Source organism: Mobula birostris, chromosome 5, assembly GCF_030028105.1.
Source record: "Mobula birostris isolate sMobBir1 chromosome 5, sMobBir1.hap1, whole genome shotgun sequence".
NCBI lineage: Eukaryota > Metazoa > Chordata > Chondrichthyes > Myliobatiformes > Myliobatidae > Mobula > Mobula birostris.
In genome coordinates this window covers 82,780,973-82,793,436 of record NC_092374.1, presented here as the reverse complement: position 1 = coordinate 82,793,436, position 12,464 = coordinate 82,780,973, and the positions used below count along the sequence as shown (strand labels likewise).

Sequence of the window (12,464 nt, the reverse complement as noted above, 5' to 3'; positions counted from 1 at the left end):
GAGGTCAAAAGTTTAAAATGATGGGGAGGGTGGAGTTTAAAGGGGATGTGTTGGACAAGTCATTTTTTAATGAGTGATGGGTACCTGAAATGTGCTGTCAGGGGTAAGGGCTCAGTGGAAGGGAAGAGCATGTAAGAGGCTTTTGATGTATTTCGGTAGAGTGAGTGAACAATCGAGACCTGGCTTCAAGATGCCAGAGACCCACCTTTGCCCCTCCTGTCAGTAGAAACGGTTCCGCCGGGCTTAGTAGCTAAGTTACATGTGAATGCCAGGAGGTGGACTTGGTTGTCAGAGGCTGTTTGAGACGCACACCGTTGGGAAAATTTAATAGGTAGTGGGAGCTCAACCCCCTCTACCACCCCCAGCCATAATAACTTTATGGAATCTGTATCTCAGTAGATGTGACAATAATAAACCAATTACTCTGCTTGGGTTCAATGAACTCTATCCACCCTGAACATTTAATCTGGCGCCTGGATGTGGATGAAATAATAACAGAACAAGGTAATTGCAGGGAAGACTTTAATTATATAAAAATATGGTGAATATTAATATATCTTTTGAAAGACAAGCAAGATGTCAGCAGCAGTTGGACAGGAATCAGCAAGGAACAGTGCACAGTGTAATTATAAGACCACAAGTTCCAGCCGCATCCCTGATTGTTGAACAAGTCTAGGCAGTGACAACTTTGCTCCTGCTGTGAGAGCCACATGAGGTTTAGCTTGGTAGTAGTACCCCTGGCTTTGAGTTTGAAGATTGCTGGTCCTACTCAAAGTTCACAAGGCATTGATCTATGCAAGTGCATGGTAGCACTGAGGGATCATCTCCCTGCTGAGAGGCAGCGTCCTCTAGATATCAGCTTGAACTTGTATACATACACTGGATAATGCAAAAGTGTGATAAGGGCTCAGTTCTCCCTTTCACTCCAGCCTGTACTTATCACTATTATCACTGAAGACAGCAGATTATTGTATTATTGTTCTTCCTGCTAAATTTCCTATATTAGGCCTCACTTTGAGTATTGTGAGCAGTTTTGGGCTCCTTATCTAAGAAAGGATGTACTGACATTGGGTTCAAAGGAGGTTCACGAAAATGATTCCAGAATTCAAAGTCTTATCATATGAGGAGCGTTTGGTGGCTCTGGGCCTGTACTCACTGAAATTCAGAAGAATGAGGGGTGACCTCATTGAAACCTATTTAATGGAAAAAAGAATAGCGAGGATGATTCTAGTGGGGGAGTCTAAGACCAGAGGACACAGTTGCGGATTAGAGGGACATCTTTTTTAGAAAAAAGATAAGGAGGAATTTCTTTAGCTAGAGAGTGGTGAATCTATGGAATTTGTTGCCACAGGCAGCTGTGGAGCCAAGTCTTTAAGTATATTTAAGGTAGAGGTTGATAGATTCTCGACTGGTCAGGGCATGAAGGGATACGAGGAGAAGGCAGGAGATGGGGGCTGAGAGGAAAAGTGGGTCAGCCATGATGAAATTCTGCTCCTATACCTTATGGTCTCATCACCTTATTACAACTGGGGCAATCTTGGCCACGCCATAGTCTCACAGCACCCATCGGGCAGAAGGTGCAGAAGCCTAAACTCCCACACCAGTTCAAGAACAGCTACTACCCTTCAACCATTTGGTTCTTGAACCCATCTGGTACAACCCTAATCACTACCTCAGTGTAGCAACACAACAACCTCTTTGCACCACAATGGACTTTATGTTGTTCGAGCTGTTCCTTCTTGTATAATTTTTGTTCTTCTTCTGAAAGTTGTGTCTGATGCGATGAGCCTGCGGTGCTGCTGCGGGTAGGGTTTTCACTGCACACTGTGCACATATGGACGTGCAGATGACAGTACACTTCATTAGTTGTGACGAGTTCCTGGGCACTACAGTGTTCTGTCAGATACATAGGGATTGGTTTAAGGTGAGCAGCTAGTGCTGCTCCAATCGTAGCTACAAAGACTCCGGTCGTGGCGAAGACTAGGCCTCAAGCCGTGGTGTCAGCTGTTTACAGCCACCCAGGGGAGAGGTGACGGAGTCGGCGTGCTCCATCAGAAGCGGTGTGGCGCAGCATCCAAGCTGGAGTCAGTTCCCCCCCCCCCCCCCCCAGTGTTCATTCGGAAGAAGACAAGCCATATTATGTTCGATCATCAGGGATTCCCGCCACCCAGGACATGCTCCCTTCTCGCTGCTGCAATCAGGAAGAAGGTAGAGGAGCCTCAGGACTCGCACCACCAGATTCAGGAACAGTTACTACCCCTCAGCCATCAGGTTCTTGAACCAAAGGGGATAACTTCGCTTGTCCCATCACTGAAATATTCCCACAACCTATGGACTAACTTTCAAGGACTCTTCATCTCGTGTTCTCTGTATTTATTGCTTATTGTTATTTCTTTCTCATTGTATTTGCACATTTTTTTTGTTTTCTGCAGTCTGGTTGAATGTTCTAGTTGATTCTGTTATAGTTATTATTCTATAGATTTATTGAGCATGCCCGCAAAAAATTTCTCTCAGGGTTGTATATGGTGATAATAAATATACTTTGAAGATATCTGCAACATTCATGGACTCAGAGCCTTGGATTATACTTTTTGTCTGACTGTTTTTACTACTATCTTATATGTGCTTTGTGCTGTGTGTGACTGTTGGTACTGTGTTTTGCACCTTGACCCCGGAGTTACACTGTCTCATTTGTCTGTGCTCATGGGTATTCATGTATGATTGACTGACAATTAGACTGGAACTCTAAGTCTGTCTGTGTAGAGTCTGCCTGTTCTCCTTGTGACGGCATGGACTTCCCCTTTCCTCCAACGCAGCTGAGATAAGTGGACCTGGTAGTGGTAGGAGCAATAGGGTGTAATGGGTGGCTATGCACAAAAGTGAATGGTGCAAGGCAGGGGTTCCCTACCTTTTAGAAGTCATGGACCCCTCCCATTAATTGAGGGGACCGTGGAGGAAAATAAAGAAGGATATCCAGTTGCCTCAGAGAGCCATCATAGACTCAATGGGTCACATGAACCAGGGATCTCCAGAAGTCATTAAAAGTATTGCAGTAATGGACACTCTTTCTAGTGGACAACGGAGAACATAGGAAGGTACAGCACGGGAACAGGTCATTTGGCCCACTGTGTTTCTGCCAATTGTGATGCCAGATTAAACCAATCCAGTCAGCCTGCACGTGATCCATATCTCTCCATCCCTGCCTGTTCATGGGCCTGTGAACACGTTGCTGTTGTATCATCCCAGGCACCCATCACTCTGAACTTCTCTAGTAAATCTTCTTTATATCTACCTCCTCTTACCTTAAGCCTCTGGATAAAGTATCTCATGTTTCCATCCTGGGCAAAAGACTCTGTCCACCCCATCTCTGCCTCTTGGGTGGTGGGGTGGAGATACAGCTCCACTAAAAGGAGGTGTAAGGCGCTCCTTCCCTCTGTAGGTCACCCTTGGGCAGGGTGTAACACCTGCTTAACTAACCCCCCATCCTTCTGAATCAGGGTCACGTGAAGCCATGGGAGCAGGTGGTGGATGGTCGTATGAGCAGCCGGTGCAGATCGCAAATCCTAGTTATGCGACCACTGACGCCAGGCAGACAAGCTCTGAAGAATGAGAATCATTTCTGTAGGAAAAAAAATAGCCAAGAACAATCATGATCAAGACCATGATCGCCCATGTCGCACGGCACATAATGATGATGGTGATGATGATGACGATGATGGTCAGACTTTGAGATGCAAAATGAAACTATCAAAAGATCGTATTTAAAAACATCAACAAGCTGTGCACACAGCTGGAAAAACATAATCAGTAACTCAAAGCAAGAAACAAAGTGCACAAAGCTCGTTCCAATTTTTCTCAGGGATGCTAGCAATAGTGTGAAGAATTCTAGAAGATAGTGTTCCTTTAACCTTTGATTTGTACAATTTCATAATAAAAAATTGAAAACAATAAACATTAGAAAAAGTGACACATGGGAACCTGCAAACAGCAGAAATGGAGGTGATACCGAGAGATATACAACCACCCAACAGCTTCTGAGGCAGATTGTCTTTAAGGGTCTTCCAGGTCTTTTGCATGGTGTTGGGCAACCAGAAAACATTTTGACACATGTGACACCTGCTGATGGTACGTCCAGTTCTCTTTCCACCAAACACGTTGGAGTGATCGGCAGTAAGTCAAAGGGGAAGACTGAAAATCTCATTTTTGATGAAGGAAGACATTCCAATTGGTCGTCCAGTCTTGTAACCAACTCCAGAGTCCACATGACCTTCTATTACAGTCACTCAAATGGACCATTGCGTATGTTGACGAGGGAAAGGTACAAAAGTTACAGGGATTAAGATCTGAAGCTGGTCCAAGTATTTTTTTCAACCAGTTGGCAGAATTCTGATTAGGTCCAAACTTCAATTGGAACCATGCCTTCCTTAGTGTTCAGCGGAGGCAGGAGATGTTCGTTGCACAGAAAGTAGAGAGGATATTGGACCAAGAAGCCACGGATGTCCTTGATCTTCTCCCGAGCTTCCTCTGGATTCTCAGTCGCAAGGGTAGGCGCTGACACAAACTCACGCAGTTCCTCCAGGTTTGGAGTAGAATTTGACGGGAGACATTTAAAAACCTGTGGGGGTGGGTGTGGGTGTGGAATTGGAGAAAGAGAGGGAAATACAACATCTAATTAAAGCTGGTCAAATAATTTTGTACATAAAAATGTGTCAGTAACAGAGCTAAATAGGAAAATGTTAGACTTTAAACTGTTCATTGGACAATCAACCTTGGTAATAGCCTGCTAAAAATTCTCTTGCATGCCATGTCAATTTTGAGCAGAGATTAGCAATGATCAAGTAACAATAATTATGGATTTTTAAAGGAAAAATGATGAATTCAGTTGCTTATTTATGAGTACTGTTTTACTATTAATAAAAGTATAACAGAGGCAGATCAAAGTAGATGAAGTGTTTTAGAAAACCTGTTCAAAAATTATTAATATTAATCTTTTAGAAAGATAATTTTAAAAATTACATCATTTCTATGTCTAATGTGATCCTACTACTAAACATATTGTGGCGAGCATTCAGTCCGTGTTATGAACCAGAAAAGCTTGTTTAACTCAACAGCTCCTTTTTATTAAATTGTAAAAAAAAAGTACAAAAACAGACCGGGCATGATGACCGGGGAAAGAACCCACTTAGTCGCAAACATATGGGGGAGGTGATGATCACACACCCCAGTTACAGTCAGGGTGACCCACAAACACACAAGCAAATAACTGTATAAACCCAAGCTAAAATGTATCAGTAAATGAACTTGAACATCCCACCATAAACCCATGGAAGCATTTTAAAACAAGAACAATAAATAACACTGGCCACTAGGAATGCTGAGGTGGGCTGTCGACTATGCCCCCCTCCCCGGGTGCCACACTGCCCTCAGCTGAGAAGTCAGCCATCCCAAGCGACCCCAGAGTCCCCACAAAGTCCAAACGTCCTGGTGGTGGTCAGTGCTGCCATCTGGGGTGCTGTGGTGTTTCCATGTCTGTAGCCACCCCCCCCCCCCACCGCCCCATGGAGGCACTGTATGGTGAGGCAAGAGGCTGGGCACTCAGATTATCATTTCTTTCCTTCAGCCTGGCTGGGAAGCTGGTGGCTGAGGGCCGATACGGTGACAGTCGGTCCCGGTGCAGCACGACCACCTTCTGCTGCTCAGGGCAATCGCACTTGGTATACCACATCGGAGACGCAGACGAGCACCTCTCCCGGCCCCTTCCAATGGCTTACAAGCTTGGGGGACAGTCTCTTCTTCGGGTGGGGCAGGAGACTCATGCTGGGCCCCCAGCAGGTACTGCTGTATTGGCACCCTGGTCCCTTCTGGGATGTGCAGGCATCACAGCTGTACATGAACAGCTCCACATGCTGCCTGCACCCAGGCCGATAGAAGTATTCATACTGCTTGCCAACGTCTATGCGACTCCCACCAGCCCATGCACCGACTGCAGCACCGTGGCTTGGAGCACCCAGAGGACCACCAGCTGCAGGGGCCGTCCGTCACCATTGGAAAACAGTCAGCACCGGAACAGCAACCTGTTGCGTATCTCCAGCGTGAGAGTACAGGGCTTTGTTCTCTGGATCCAGGGCGGAGATGTCTGCCCACTCCAGCTGCTGTCTCACGCTCAGCCATCCCCTCACGTGGGCCAGCATGGGATCGCTCAACTACTTGCTGGTCAATAGTGGGGAGGTCTAGCTTGTCACCAGCTGCCACCTGAAGCACCAGCACCGCCGCTCGCCCACGGTTCCGCTGTGCTGCGTTGGGCCGCCGCGGGGTGTGCTGCACAGCAGCGGGCCACCATGAGGCCAGTGGTGATTTTTGCTGACCCCCCCCACCGAGTCTGTTTTCTGGAGCCGTCCTGCTGGAGAGCCATGGCTTCAGCGGTAAGGTAGTGTTGTCCCCAGCACATCCACACGGGCCTCCCCCACCCCGGCAGGACGGCAGGTCCAAGCTAATGATGCAGGACTTTCAGATGTCGGCTAGCCACACCTCGTGCTCCACTGTGCTTCTCCCCACTGCAATGCGTAGCCTCCTCTTCCCCCCTCATTGCCGCACAGTTGCCGGTGACCGTAGCCAGTTGGACTGCCATCGTTGTCCACCCAGGCGGAGATGGCTGGTCTGTCTTGGAGAGGATACCAGGACAGATGATAGTGATGGTTGACTCTTTGTCCACCAGTGCGCGGCATCTGATGCCCTCCACCATGCAGTCCACATACAAGTCTTGCTCTTCACCCAAATGGCCCACCCAGAGAGTGATTCTGCCACCTGTTCGACGTTTCCTGATGGCTGCACTGGTGCGGAGCAGTCCCGGGCCACATGGTCTACCTTGCCACACTAGTAGCAGAGATCATCCTGTGGCATGCAACGGGCCAGCGCAGTGTTGGTCAGACCTGTCTCACGGGTTCCTCCTCCGCCTTGGTGACATGAGCCCAGGCTTGTGGCATAGGGGTGATGCTGGAACATCTTGGGGGGCTAAAATTGCAATTGCTGTCTCCACCTCAGCCAACATCTTGTCCAGCGATGATGGTGATGTCAGGGGAATATGCTGCCCAAGGCGCTCCAACATCAACTTTACAAAGGCAGGGATCACACCCTCCCTGATTCCCTCCCCACTAACCTCTCTCCTGGCACTTATCCCTGTAAGCAGCCAAAGTGCTACACCTGTGTCCCTCACCTCCAATCAGAGTGCCGGACAGTCCTTCCGAGTGAGACAACACTTCGCCTGCAAATCCACTTGGGTGGTCTATTGTGTCCGGTGCTCCCCAGGTGGCCTTCGCTACATTAACAAGACCCACGTAAGTTGGGGGATCACTTCGTCAATCACCTCTGGACCTCTTCCACAAGTGGGACTTCCCGGTGGCCAAACATTATAATTCAGATTCCCATTCCTGTTACAAGGTCTCCATTTGTCAATGCCTCCTCTTGTGTCAAGAGGATGGAGAAGCAACACCTTTCAAGGTCTAGGTACCTCTCAATCCTTTCAACCTGATGGCGTGAATATCGATTTCTCCTTCCAGTGAACAAACCTCCCCCCCCAACTCTATTCCCTACTCTGACCTTTTCCTTTTTGTCTCCTGCCTATTACTTCCCCCTGAGTCCCCTCCCCCTTCCCTTTATCCTATGGTCCACTCTCCTCTTCTTTCTTCTCTTCAAAAGATTCTTTCTTCTCCTGCCCTTGACCTTTCCCACCCATCTGGCTTCACCTATCACCTTCTAGCTATTCTCCTTCCCCTCCCCCCCACCTTTTTATTCTGGCATCTTCCCCCTTTTCCTTTACATTCCTGAAAAAGGGTCTTGTCTTGAAACTGTGTGCCATAGGTTTGCCACCCCTGCTAGGATGCACCCTCATTGAGTCACACAGCATGGAAACCGGCCCCTCGGCCCAGCTGGTCCAGGCTGATCAAGATGCCCCATCCACACTAGTCCCATTTCCCAGCATTTGGCCTTACCCCACTAATTCATTCTTATCCATCTACCTGCCCACCTGTCTTTCAAATGTTGTTAATGTATCTGCTTGGGTGGTAGGATGGAGATATCTCTCTACCAAAGGAGGTGTAGTGCTCCATCCCTCCACTAGACTGCAGGTCACCCTTGGGCAAGGTGAAGCACCTGCTTAGCACCGCCCCCCCCCGGCCGATCAGGGTCACGTGACCATGGGAACAGGTGGTGGATGGTCGTATGATCAGCTGTGCATATCACAAATCTGGGTTATGTGACCATTGACGCTAGGCAGAGTACGAAGAGTATTGATAATGGTTGGGATCACCCATCTTGTAAAGACACTGCCCAGAAGAAGGCAATGGCAATCCAGTTCTGTGGAAACATTTGCCAAGAGCAACCATGTCACACGACATGGCACATAACAGAGGACAAGCAATGTTCTATCATGTTCTTTCCATACTCCCAACAGATTCTACCCCTCATCACACACTAGGGATAATATACAGCTAATAACCAATATAAATGTCTTTGGAATGTGGAGGAATCATGGGGAAGAGGGACATCGATTGGCTGGATGGTCAACCTTTCTCGCAGGGTAAGGGAGTCTGAATCTACAGGGCAGCTGAGAGGGAAAGGATGTAAAGGGGACCGGAGAGGTTGGCTTTCCATACAGAAGGTGCTGGTGAATAGATTGAGTTGCCAGAGGAAGTGGGAGAGGTGGGAACAGTAACATATAGAAGGCACTTGGACAGGTACATGATCAGGTAAGGTTCAGAGCAGGAGTTTCCAACCTGGGGTCCACCGAATGGTATTGGTCCATGGAATAAAAAAGGTTGGGAACCCCTGGTAGAGGGATATGGGTCAAATGCAGACACATGGGACTTACTCAGGCACCTTGGTTGTCTTGGGCAAGCTGGGCTGAAGGGCCTTGTCTCCATGTTGTATAACTCAACAGAACAAAGAAAACTGTGGTGGGAGGGAGACTCCACACAAATAGCACCACGTGTCAGGATTGAACCACAGATCTCTGGAGGTATGATGGTGGTTCTACCCCCTCTACCACAGTGCTGCTAAAGCCACGTGAGACACCTCAGAACATCAGATTTCAGAGTAAGGGGCATCATGGGAGCTGTGACATCATAGCCACAGGTCAAGAAAGTGGTCCAGCGCAGCTCAGACAGAGACCACAGGTGTGTCCGAACACATCTGGGACAGGTATCCTGCAGTAGAACTCACTTGGTCATAAATGGTTGCATTCCTGGTTGCTGTGGCATTCCAGATCTCCTGGAAGCACTGATCACTCACTGGATCCTGAACTCTTCCCATCTCGGCATCAGAGAGCCCAAGATGTATCCTGTGGAAGAGAGTTCAAGTTCAAAGTACATTATTGTCACATTATGTATGGAGTATACAACCCTGAGATTCATATTCCCCACAGACAGCCATGAACTCTTCCCATCTCGGCATCAGAAAGCCAAAGATGTATTCTGTGGAAGAGAGTTCAGGTTCAAAGTATATTATTGTCAATATATGTATGCAGTATACACCCTGAGATTCATCTTCCTCAAAACAAAGAAACACCATGGAACCTGTTCAAAGAAAAACATCAAACTCCCAACATACAAAAAAAGAACAAATCACACTTTATTTGTCATACAGTGAAATGTGTCATTTCACACTCTTTCCCTCTGCCATCCAATTCCTAAATGGACATTAAACCCATGAACACTACTTCACTACTCTTCTTTTAATATTTTTTCTGTTCTTGCACCATTTTTAATTCAACTATTTAATATACTTACTGTAATTGAATTATTTTTTTCTCTTTATTATTATGTATTATATTGTATTGCTGCCACGAAGACAACAGATTTCATGACATATGCTGCTGATACTAAACCTGATTTTGATTTGCATAAACAACCAACACAGTCCGTGGATGTGCTGGGGTCAGCCGGCAAGTGTAGCCATGCTTCCAGTGCCAACATGGCATACTCCGGATCTACTAACCTACAAACCCGGGCATCTTGGGAAACTGGGGACATCCGGAGGTACAGCATAGGAAAAGGCCCTACAGCACAACACAATCTAGCACTGATCGTCATGCCAAAATAAACAAATCCCTTTCTGCCTGCATGTGACCCATATCCTCCATTCTCTACACATTCCTATGCATGTCAACATTCTTCTTAAATGCCTCCATCGTATCTGCTTCTGGCTCTACTCCTAGATACCTACAACTCTCCGTACAAATAATTTCCCCCCTCACCTTAAAGCTACACCCTCTAGTATTTCACATTTCTACCCTTGGAAATTGGGTGGCTGAGTGGAGATAGGATTCTTCCAAAGGAGGTGTAAGATGCTCCTTCCCTCCACTAGCCTGCAAGTCACCTCTGGGCAATGTAGCACCTGGGTTAGCCCCCCTCCATGATAGAGTAGGGGGATAGGTAAATATAGGTATAGACTAAGAACAATGATTAGCTAATGATCAATACTGTCGCTGGGCAAGTCAGAAAGAAACCCTGCAACAGCAACAGGTGACGTACTAGACATTGTTCTCTGAAAATGCTAGATAAAGGTTCAAATAAAGAATTATCTGGTCATACCAAAGCATTTTGAGGCATTGCTAAATATGGGTATAAGAATGATTGAACGGACATCTCAAGGTATAACTAAATATGGGAAGGAGAGCGTAGGGGACAGAACGTTCAAGAGAAAGGGGTAGGTGGAAAGGGGAACTGATGTTGTTCCCAGGCTAGCTTTGGCAGAAAATAATTATAACTAACCAATGGTGATTTTACATCTAATAGTATATTAGAATATGTTCAAAACTATTTACATTTAATCGAAACTATTCTAAAACTGTCTTAACTCGTGTAATTGTAAGATTTCCTGCCTACGTGATGACCAATGTTATAAATTGTGAAGAATTGTGATTCGGGGGAGGGTAGTGTCTGGACTGGCTCTTTGGGAGATCAGTCTGTAACTTCCCCCATAGCATGCTATGAATAAAGAGTAAAGTTTGATAAAGTATTGCTTGTTTTATCGTGTTCGTGGTATTTGCGCTCATGCATCGGGTTGATCTGCCTTGACATCCACCCCCTCCCTTCCCGATCAGGGTGACATGGTGGATGTTCGTATGAGCAGCTGGTGCATATCTCAAGACCTGGTTATGCGACCATTGATGCCAGGCAGACAATCAGTGAAGAGTATTGATAATGGATGGGAGCCACCCATCTTGTAGAGACGCTGCCCAGAATAAGGCAATGGCAAACCACTTCTGTAGAGAAAATTGCCAGAACAATCATGGTCATGGAAAGACAAGGCTCGCCCATGTCATTAGACATGGCACATAATGATGATGACCCTAGGAAAGTGATTCTGAAGGTCTAACTGACCTATGCCTCCTATAACTTTACAGACATCTATTAAGTCTCACCTCAGCCACTGATTCTCCAGTAAAAACAATTCAAATTTCTCCAGTCCCTCCTTATGGTGAAGATTTTTATTTATTTGGAGATACAACAGGTAACAGGCCCTTCCAGCCCATGTGACCAATTAACCTACTAACCCATATGCCTTTGAAATGTGGGAGGAAACTGGAGCATCCCGAGGAAACCCACGTGGTCACGGGGAGAATGTACAGTGGCGGGAATTGAACCCAGATTGCTGTCACTGTATTAGTGTTACGCTCACCACTACACCACAGTGTCCTTAATACTCTCTAATACAGGCATCATCTTAGTGAACCTCCACTGCATCCTCTCCAGAGCCTCCATATATCCTTCGTGTACAGAAGTACACACAATACTCCAGATGCAGTCTAACCAAAGTTTTATACAACCATAACATGACTTCCCCACTCTTACCCTCACTGCCCAACCAATGAAGGCAAGCATGCCATACGCCTTCTTTACCATCCTGCCTACCTGTGCTGTCACTTCCAGGGAGCAATGACTTGGACCCCACGATCCTTCTGCACAAACTGGTTATATTAACCTCCCAAAGCGCAATACCTCACAGGTGCGTGGTTTAAACTCCATCCGAAACTGTAGATATATCCATCTGCAACACACACAAAATGCTGGAGGAACACAGCAGGTCAGGCAGCGTCTATGGAAAAAGGGTAAACCGTTGATATTTCAGGCTGTGACCCTTCCAGAAGAACGACCTGTGCCTGAAACATCAACTGTTTACTCTTCTCCATAGATACAGCCCGCTCTGCTGAATTCCTCCAGTTTTTTGTGGGTGTAACTTTGGATTTCCAGCATCTGCAGAATCTTGTGTTTGAGATCTATCTATCTATCTATTTATCTATTTATTTATTTATTGAGAAAAGTAGAATAGGCCTTTCTGGCCCTTCGAGCTGTGCCACCCAGCAACCCCCCAAATTAATCCTAGTCTAATAACAGGACAATTTACGATGACCAGATAACCTACCAACTTATACATCTTTGGACCATGGGAGGAAACCAGAGCACCTG

The 12,464-nt window shown here is 46.6% G+C and overlaps 1 protein-coding gene across 2 annotated transcripts in view; it reads right to left on the bottom strand.

The window, feature by feature from the left end:
- Window positions 1–514: 514 nt before the first annotated feature.
- LOC140197806 (phospholipase D1-like) overlaps window positions 515–12,464 on the bottom strand; it is a 158,602-nt gene continuing 146,652 nt past the window's right edge. For both annotated transcript variants that reach the window (XM_072258268.1, XM_072258269.1), the window contains 2 exons: window positions 9,217–9,334; window positions 515–4,615 (listed from right to left, as the gene is read on the bottom strand). In XM_072258268.1, the coding sequence (XP_072114369.1) occupies window positions 4,391–4,615; window positions 9,217–9,334 (343 nt within the window). In that variant the 3' untranslated portion in view covers window positions 515–4,390. The remainder of the gene's footprint in view (window positions 4,616–9,216; window positions 9,335–12,464) is intronic.